The sequence below is a fragment of the Tachysurus vachellii genome, chromosome 2 (genome assembly GCF_030014155.1).
Source record: "Tachysurus vachellii isolate PV-2020 chromosome 2, HZAU_Pvac_v1, whole genome shotgun sequence".
NCBI lineage: Eukaryota > Metazoa > Chordata > Actinopteri > Siluriformes > Bagridae > Tachysurus > Tachysurus vachellii.
Window position 1 is genome coordinate 4,152,556 of NC_083461.1, and position 10,515 is coordinate 4,163,070.

General features: G+C 42.5%; 1 protein-coding gene across 1 annotated transcript in view; it reads right to left on the reverse strand.

The window, feature by feature from the left end:
- wnt3 (wingless-type MMTV integration site family, member 3) overlaps positions 1-10,515 on the reverse strand; it is a 27,319-nt gene continuing 16,804 nt past the window's right edge. Inside the window, exons 2-4 of the mRNA XM_060889509.1 lie at positions 6,005-6,246; positions 2,923-3,188; positions 1-776 (exon numbers count right to left, since the gene is read on the reverse strand). Of these exons, the coding sequence (XP_060745492.1) occupies positions 297-776; positions 2,923-3,188; positions 6,005-6,246 (988 nt within the window). The 3' untranslated portion in view covers positions 1-296. The remainder of the gene's footprint in view (positions 777-2,922; positions 3,189-6,004; positions 6,247-10,515) is intronic.

Genomic DNA, 10,515 nt, shown 5'->3' on the forward strand with positions numbered 1-10,515 from the left:
ATAAAATATTTAGAAAAAAAAAAAGGAATGCATCAGGAATGATGGTGGTAATCACATGGTAGCTAATTCTCCCAGAAAACAGGCTCGATTGTTATTAAAGAATATTAAAAGTTCATGGTACTGAAGTGCCACTACCCATAGTGTATGTTTTGTATTCAATACAATCTTGTGAGTAAGTGTGTGTTTGTATGTGTATGTGTGTTTGTGTGTGTTTGTGTATACACGCATAGGCTACTTAGTCCTATCTCTTTCAGTCTTCTGATCTTTCCTTGCCACCCCTGCACTTTTCACGCTCCTTATTTGCACGTGTGTACGTCGTAGACTCGTACGCACTCCTGGCAGCTGACGTAGCAGCACCAGTGGAAGATACAGTGACACTTTTCTTTGCGCTTTTCAGTCCGCGTGTTGTGGCCACGGCCGCAGCAGAGGAGATCGCAGCCTTCGATGCCGTGAGACGACACGTTGCAGGTTCGGTCACGTGTGCCGAATGAGCCCGTTTCCGGGTTCGGCTCACAGAAGTTGGGTGAGCCCTCATAGTAGACCAGGTCTCTCTCAGTGGGGTGCTTGAAGAAGGCGTACCTGGCTCGGAGTGTCTCCACCCAGCCCCGGGACTCCCGGTGTTTTTCCACCACCATCTCCGATGCGCTGTCATACTTGTCCTTCAGATAGTCGCCCAGCAAACGGAAGTCGGGCTGTGCCCACCAGCATGTCTTCACCTCGCAGCTTCCGGACAGGCCATGGCACTTACAGCGCAGGTGCATGTTCTCCAGGATGGTCTGGAGGAGAAAAGGATCACATGAGAGCCTGGCTATAGTATGGCTATAGGATTCTCCACAAAAATGGAATTATAAATGTATGTATTTGATGATATGGTGGTTTATTTATTTATTTTTTTTAATAACAGGGTCTTGTTGTATGGACGTTCCACATCAGTAAATGTAACAGACAAAGGTTATAGTGGTTTAATCCTTGTTAAATACATTATTAGCATATTGTTGCTGTAAAAGTGAAATAAAGCACTTCAGGACATGCTATAGCAGGAATATAATCAACTTCCAGGTGTTTAACATTGACTTCACTACACCAGACCACCTCATGGTTGATCACTTCCCGATAACAGCTCGCACTAACCGTTTTATTTTTCTTTTATTTTTTAAAGAAATGAAGGTTTACTCTTGTTACTGGCATCTCCTGTCTGCTCCTCTCGCGATAGTCATTGCCTTGCTATTGAAATTATCTTGAAAACATACTCCAATCCTACAAGCTGTACAAGTATTTATTTAATGAACACAGTTAAAAATCTGTAATTTTTTACACCAGTTTTCATGTCGGAGGCTAATTTTTTCCTAGGAAGTCTATACATGTATGGAATTGTCCTGTCCTATAAAAGTCGGAACATTGTGGCAAAAAAAAAAAATACAGTAGACATTCGGAATCTGAAAGATATTACAGAATGCTTAGTAAGTTTAAAAAAATCTGAAATATGCCTTGTTAATGATTGAACCTTAGAAAAGTCATTAAAAACATTTACCCTTTCATCCTAGGAAAGAACGCTCAGTGGCCAGTGGTAAGTAATTCATTTTTATAAATATAACATTTTAATAGCCATTGATTAATCAATTTAGCTGACCAGATAATATTAGTGTTGAACTCGAATGCAACCACTCTGTAATTATGACTTGGCAAATGGGTCATAGAACCATGTAAAAAAGTGCATGAAGGCAGCAACAGCCATGTTTTCTCTGCTTATGGAAGGCTTAGATGTTAGGCAATAAGGTACCTGGGGCCTGTTAGCATCGTCTGTTCCTCAAAATTCAAACGGGGGCACAAAATGTTTGTCATGGCTTTCAAACGCTTATTAAATATAGCCTGTAATAGTTAAAATCTAGGTTTGTGCATAGGATGATGCCCCTATATTGGTTTCCTGTAATACCTCTGCCAATTGCTTAGTGCCAGGCCTTGGCTACAGGTGTTATGCAGCTGCTGAGATCAGAGGCAGGCAGTTAGATAATTCTTATAAGAGGTCCTGCTCATGCGAGCATGCCATTGGCACTCCTTTGTTTTGGTTTGTTTGCTTTAATTTCCTGGCTATATTTAGCAGCAGAATTCCCCAGCTGTGGCGGAAGGCAGGTGTTTGCGGGCCCCCCGGGGCCCAGCCAAGGCCTCTGACATCATGTCCTGAACTCGTCAGGCCTGCGGCATCTCCCGTGGCCCACTCAGGAACAATGGCGTGTGAGAGGCAGGTGGGGTGGCCTGGGGTCCTGACAGGGTTGCCTGTCTTGCTGCCTGCCCCTGTGGTCCCTTGCTGCTCCTGTCGAGCGCAGATCAAAGGGTCGCTGTGTTGTGGTGTGGTCTTGCCAATTGCCCCACAGCAGCCTCAGTGCTAATCGACTCCAGCAGCGAGCTGACGGGTGAAAATCCTGAGCCCTGCCGCTGTCTTTCTCTCCTCCCTCCCACCGCCCTCAAACCACTAACTGCGTTTACACCTCTGTCACGGAATTCGGCATGGATGCGAGACATGCGAGGTATGAAAGGATCAGGGAGGTAATTACCCAGTAATTTCACATATAAATGCTTCTTTTGGGGCTAAAAGGCACTCCGAAAAGAGATCAGGCAATTCTTGACAGTTGATCTGTCATGCATTTAACACCTTGAGCTGTGGCTGAGTCCCACCCACGAACATAATAAGAAGCGCTTTGTTCATTGTCTTAGTCACTTAATTCCCTTTGTACTTTACATCTTCAGGAACCACTTATTGTCAGCCAAATTGTTTTTAACCTTCCTTAAAGAAATGTATTTGACCTTGCTTAAAAGTTCATAGGATAAACCAAATGATATCTACTCTATGTTTGTTCTAAGGTGGTTCCTTTGCATTGATGGGCCTGTATGGTAGGAGGACCTACTGTATGATTCAGATCTTACCATTCGACCAGCTTCGTTGTTGTGCCGGTTCATGGCGGAACGAGCATCTGGACGGTTTTCTCTGGCATCTGCAAACTCACGGGATACAAGCACTCCAAATTCGGCATCCTCGCTACAGCCACCCCATTTCCAGCCCTCACCTGGTGGCCCTTTGTGGTGTGAGTCACAGCCGCACATGGTGGAGGTTCCTTCTGCACAAGACCGTGTCACTGCAAATGCCACACCAGCTGAGGCAATCGCATGAACAAATGCAGACTCTCTAGTGGCTATGGAAATATATAAAAAGATAAACAAGAAAAAGAGAGAACACTGCATAAGTAAAGATACTTTTAAGACTCTTTGAAAAACAGATGCCAAAGTGTGATGATTGGTGCTAGCTTTTAAAGTGATCCAAGAAACAGCGCTGTATCCTGAGGGTCCTGATTTTCCATTTGCAATCCTACTGAAAGCATCACGTCAGACAGTGTCTTAAGGGCACAGATCATTTTTCTGTGATGTGCTCCGAAATATCAATTCACTATAAGGACAGGCACATCTTTGACATGACACTCTCAATTGTTGCACATGTCGTTTGTGCCTAATTCTACCTCGGGTTTCAGTGACACTGTGTCATCTTAAAGGTGCTCCAGCTTTCCAGATCAAGCCCCTGAGGCCATGTGGGGTGAAAACCAGCGATGGGTCTTTTTACGTTGCTCTGCGAAGGCATGTGCTGAGAGATGGATTTACTCCATGTTTGAATGCAACAGATTATTACGTAACCGGACACCATTGTTTCACAATCGCAGCACACTTACCGTGGCTCTCTCACTTTTAATCTGGACTCTGCCCCTAAGGGGCCATTGAACCTACAACGCAGGTCTTCTCAACGGTCAAGTGAAAGGTCCCTGCTACTGCCTGATTACTATCACAGCCAGCTTTCCCACCCATCACACCACTCATTCCTATAGGTCCGACATGTACAGACACATGCATACACATCCTGAGAACATTGAAGTTTCTAGCACTACAAGATCTCTGGCTTGTCATATTGTAGACAGACTTAAATGCGGTTTAGCCATAAGGACACCTTGAGCCCACATAAGGCATGCTTCTGCGGACACCTTTTAAGAACCTCTTTAGGCACTAAGGAGTTTTGTCCATTTCCACCACATGAACATTACCATAAACACAGGTGCATTTTAAGGAACTCCAAGACCTTTTCAGAAACCCAGAAACTGTTGCAGGCACTCAGAATTGTTAGCCATGTTTCCACCTAAATATTTTCAGAAGCAAATATCTTTTTTAGGAATTCACAAATTTTACTTGAGCTTCTTTAGCACACCATATCTTTCACAAATCGCTTTTGCATTCTTTGATGACTACCTGCATTATTGCATAAGATATTTACAGCAACTACAGTGTTACGTAAGTGTCAAAAGGTTAGGGACGTGATCACTTTTTGGCTAGAAAGGAAGCATGAATCATCAGAATCAGGTGACTTTAACATGATGCCATCCATTATGCAGTCACGCAAAGGCTATTCCTAGTCTACTCAGCTATCACAGGTGATTCATTTTGTGAAAATTCGTTTGCAAATCTATGCATTTCTTAACAGGATATTGCTCAAACCATGTTCTAATTTTCAGCATGATTCTGTCTTTGTGGTTGTATTAATTTCCTAGTAGATTTGCTGAATATGCACATATTTTGTTTTATGTTCTATTGTTTTAATGAGTGTAAACACACATTGCTCATTTCTCCTGATGGTGTGTGTTTGGGCACACACCTCTCAGAGTGGGAGGCCTGATTGAGGCTAAGTCGGTTCTGGCAGGCCCAGCTGGGTCGACTACAACAGAGCGCTGTGAGCCGATGGCCCCAGGAGCCGTGGCCCCGAGCCAAACGCAGAGCTGCTCCCGCTACCTGCTGAGCCCATGAATCCTCCTTTGTCTCTGTGGTGTCACACTGTATTACCCACACAAAAGGACCCAGCAACCCGCACCCCCACAGCTCAGCTTAGCTCTGCCCAGAGCCGGCCTGGCATTCCCAACAGGAGCAACCCCCACCCTTCCACCTCTACAGCCACATACACATACCAACCACCTTTTCCTTCTCGCCCTCTTAATTCCTTTTCCTTCTCGTCCCACTTCTAAAATCAATCCTCAATTAACAAACAGCAATCTCTAATGTTCTCAACACCACTACCTTATTAGTATCCTCCCTGTCTTCAGGCCTCTCTGACCTCTCCCCCAGGCCTCCCTCTGCCCATCACGCACCCCTTCCTACTTTGCTCCCTCCATGATGGGGAAGGATGGGAGATTCCCTTTCAGGCCGTTTTCATGACACAGTCAAAAGGGCGTGTGAATGGGCCATTCGTGGGAGCCGGGCTGTAAGAGGCACACTGAGATGGCTCATACCGGCCTTCATGCACAGTAGGGGTTGAACGGAACCCCCCAGCCCTTTTCTATTGCTTGTAATCTCATTTGGCCTCCTCTCTCTTTTTCTCTTATTCACTCGCGCACTCACTGACCGGCTCCCTCCTGACACATAAGCTAACACACTGCTCCTGATCAGAGGGCTGCACCTCTTCAACCTCCAGGACAGGCCACCACAGCTCGGGACTTGCTCGCCTTCTCTCAGCACGGTGCAGGGTTTTTTTTTAGCTTCCCTGTTGGTTTCTCCTTTTTGTTTTGTTTCATGTTTAAAGAACAAACAAATGTTTTTCACCCTTTTTGCAATGTGCTATTTTTGGAAGACTGACAGATACCTGTAGAACCTAAACAAGTTCTGTAATTAAAGCTAGATCTAAATTTAAATCAAGGAAGCTGTATATTTAAAAGCTTGTGAACATTGTATATTTTGATGACTGATGTATTCAGACTATACTTACAAGCCTGAAAAGTATAAAACTAAAAAGCTTGATGGTTTGGGGCTGTTCTGGAGACCTGCAAAGAGATTTTCCTGCTACCAATACACTTTATTCACCTCATATTAGGGTAAATGGCTAGCAGCCCTTTGTAACTGAGCAATCAATCTTAATCCATAAATATTTGGGATACCCACTCAATTCCTTTTGACACAGGTTAACGGTCTTAATAGCTTGTACCTTTGTCTAGCACAGGCCCAAAGATGGCTAGGTTGTCCTTTATGGTTGTGCAGTTCCATCTGCGACCTCGAAACTGGTGCTGGCATTCCTGGATGCCCAGTTTGACCCCTTCGGCAACACTGGGCATGATCTCAATGTAGTTGCGGCAGAAGCGCAGCTGTTTGGGCACTAGACCAGGGATGGAGCCACACAGGATGGGCTGGGAGCCCAGAGACGAGTACTGCTGCCCCAGGGCAAGGGACCTGAGAAAGGTACAGGGTGAAAAACATGCATCAGAATCAAGCTGAAGTCTTTTAGGGGTGGAAGTGGTGATAAATGCAGCAGATGGGCAAAGAGTATTGCTTTGAGGGATAGCATAGTTGGAATAGTGTACAAGCTGTACTAACACACCCTGTTTAGGATTTAGATACACAATGTTTACTGTACGATCTTAACTTTAGTAATTCTTGCTAGATATAAAACACATTAGGTTTGAATTGCAATGAACTGAGCAAAAGTAACAAAGCCCATAAAGGACCACGTAGCTGCTCTACACACATCATTGTCTCGAATGTTGATATAAGTGCACAGGTTTGCCCACAGACATATGTTTGAAGTCATCTCATAAAAGTGCTTTTATTCTCATCTTTTTTCCAGCAAGCTTGTATTAATTTGGCACATCATCACTGCTTTGATAGCTTTGATACCTGAGAACTGAGTCAGCCAATTGGCTCCTGTCCATCTTGATTTGATTACACGTGTGTTGCAATTTTGCAGTAGCTGACAGAAGAATTGTAACGCAACTGAAATGCTCAACTAAGCACTGGGCATCTGCCTAAACATGGTCTTGGTACTGCTGCACTGAAACAAGCATGCCAGAAACGAATTTATTTTAATTGCCTTCTTTTTCTGCCTGACATAACGCATAACAAAAAAAAAAAGCTTGGAAAAAAATGTTGCCTATGTTTTAACATGTTTGCTCTTATGACAGGCTCAAACTCAACTGCACTCTTATTAACAGGGTTGTTGACTTTGCCAATGAAATGTGTCTGAGATGTTTTTGACTTATTGTTTATTTCAGTTGGTGCGCTAAACAAGCTCCCGCTTTCCCTCATAAAGCCATCCACACCCCTTTCAGAGGTAATCAGCTATGGGTTCATCATCATAAATTCCATCTGTGCATCCATAGTGCCTGGTTTCTAAAATTAGACTCAGCCTGAGGTCTGCATTAAATGATTTATTTTATTTGAAGTGAACATTAGCTAGTCACTATCACTACATTCCCAGTAGATTACAATGTCCTACTGATGATGTTTAAAGCTCTGAATGGTTTTGCTCTATTGCATATTGCTGATACCCTGAAGCAGCATAACCCAAGATGTTTTAAAATACATTAAAGTATTTATGGTCCTTAGGTCTAAATTACAGTTATTATGATTTGTAGTGATTTCTAAATATCGGTGACGTTATTTGTGCCATTAGTTTGCATTATCGTAAAATCGAGATGGTGCAACATTTTTCTTTTCCAAAAGTAGTTCCCTTTAAAATGTTTTCTTTTAGCTGAAGCACATCATTTAAGCTTTCACATGAACCTTGTAAACATAAAAAAAATATAAAATATATAACAAATAATATAAAACCTGTTCATTCTCTTAATTTGTAAAGATTTCTAGTTACAAAAATAGGCTTCACTGGTTAGTCTTACTGAAAGGGAAAGCTGTTCTCGGAGGGTTTTACACAGAACCTTTATAGCTTCTTCCGGTCCTGTCTTTCTATGATGTCTAAACGCAAGCTCTCTGGTGGTGAAATGATGGTGGTGGTCTTCATCTAATGCTCAGATGATCTGAACCGTATTCCTGTTCTTTTAGCAACCTTCTAAATACTTTGCCTTGCACACCTAGGAAAACACTTGGCTTTACCGTGGCTACCAGTTATTGCTGTTACTTGTGCAATTTTCCTTATTTAGGATCCTAAATTCTTACTTAGGATTTCCAAAGTTTGCATGCCAATCTGGATAAAAGCTTTTCCCAAATGATTAAATGTAAACTGTCATTAATTCCCCCAAATGGACTAAACTAAAGAGCCCTTAGGGTTCTAAACTTAACATTTTATTGTGTATTGCAGTACGTTCCGGGATTTCACGAGCACGTTAGACATTCTCCACTAGACCTCCAGGCTATAAGTTGGCAAATTATATAATTCTTGCCTGAAAGGGTGTGGTTTTGGTCACGCTCTGTGAATAAAGAATTATAGATCACATGTAGTTACACTCTCAAAGTGTTCTTCAGTTTGTACCTCTGGGGGAACCCATAAAAATTCCTTATAACAAAAGGTTTTCCTTTTCATGTTCTATGTAGACCGTGTTCGAAAGGTAGAGCTATTAACCAGCCATAGACTCCTTTCCTATGCTGTACATACACATCCAGACAGACAGGAAGTTGACAAATTAAAGGAAAAACCAGTGGCTCTGTTATGCCGTGGGACATTTAATTATTTCATTCATTGTAACCGCCTTTGCTTTGAGGGAAGTATCACTGCACGTCATCATTGACCCTCATCTCCACAGGGCACAGGGCCTCACTGAATGATTCACTAAATAATTATGAGGTTGAAACGCTACAGCCTTCACACTCAACACATCTCGATCCAAATGAACACCAGCGTGTGATTTCACCAATCTTTTAAGATTATTACTTGTAATGCTGCACAAGATCCAAAAAACAAATCTGTGTGATAATGTGTTTCTCCGTGTCAGGAAACGTGAGTTGGTGTCCTCCAATGCCGTCGTCCTATCGGTGGATTTCAGATTGTTTTGAGACTTTAATCAATAATCATTTCTTACATGACCAGAACACAACCTTGGTGTGTTCTGACCCAAAACCCAAAGCCAAAGAAATATTTTAATACTGTACGTAAAGCTTTCATCTCTGCGGGACCTTTCCAGAGCTGTTCTGGAGGTTTAAGGTGGCCAAACAGCTTCCTAACACTTTGCCTGTGAAAACGCCTTAGTAGAAATCAGCTGATACGTTTAGCCAGATATTCTGCAGACCCTGTTACAATTTTTGTGGAAAATGTTCCTGCCACTTATCTGAATATCCTCCAAATTATTCCCTAGACAACTAATGCTTGGACATTTCTTTCCACTGATGTGCTAATCCAGGAGATATGGCTACGTATACTCTTGGTATGTCCCGGAGTCCCCGGCGGTCATGTGGCAAATCGGGAGTAAACAAAATGCACTGATCAGAACGTGCTCACTCACTCAGCATGACCTCATGGCCCTGCAGGGTGCAACCCTATCACCAGCTCTGACATCGTCGCTTCACTCGGGCCCACACAAAGGACCTGAAATTGAAGTCAGAGCTTAAAAATCCTCCTTGGAGGCATTCTGATTTTCTAACCACCCCACCACTACCCCCACCCTCTCATCTCTCACCTCTCACTCCATCCATGTACATGTATGTTTGATGTCAAGTGAATTTCAGTGTCTCACATCCACAAACTTTCGCTGAGGGAGCCTTTGATACACGAGACGTGCGTCAGCTGCTCAAGTCTCCACCTCAAAGCCTCCTACAGCGGGTCAAAATAATTGTATAGGTGAGCTCTCTATCTATCTCTCTCTCTCTCTCCCTCTTACTTTCAGGATTCAAACATTTTTAACAATGCATCAATATTACGAACCCCTGTTTTAACTGTCTGGTGTTATTTAATTCCTTTGCTTCGTTAGATGCCAGTTTTATTGGTAATCCGTAATTATTTTCTTCAAACTATGACTTAAGCCCATATATCTGCCAGATCAGCTACTGAAGTAGTGTTTACTGGAAGCCGAGTTCCTTCCCCTCCGTGTTTGCCGAGCGAGTGAGTAAGAGACATAATTACAACGTCTGCTAACTGTCGAACTGCCCATTAATTCTTCACCCGTGTGTGTGTGCATGCGTGCGTACGTGTATGTGTGTGTGTGTGGTTTCTATATTAAAAGAACACTCCATCATTTTTCAACTTAATTTCAAACCACTATATCGGTAGCATGTGTGTAATTACCACAGAAAAATTGCTCTCTGTGCAGAGAGAAAGAGAAAATGTACTAATTTCTACACACTCTATAGGAGCTGATGAACTCAATAAATACTTAAAATTGCAAATCTACACTATATTTATATTTGAAAAGATTTACACTTTTTTTTAGCTTTTCTATAGTAAGAACTAACTTAGAGATTGCTTTAAATATTTAAAAATTGTGTCTATTGTAATTGTTGATATGGTGATGTTTTGCAGAAGGAGATGTTTTTATATAATGTTGGTAGGAGTCTCCAGTGTTAGTGCATTAACATTGGAGGTCATGTTAATGTGAAAAGTTGTGGGTTATTTCTGCCTAAGGCTGGTGAGGGAACTGGTTTACGTTAAATATAACCGGAATCTTGATTTTACACAATAGAAACGCTTTTGCTGTAGAATGTCCGTGGATGAAAACCTGACGAGTCTAAGAGAGCAGATCTGCTTGTGTTCTCATTACTCTCTTTGCTCAATCAATA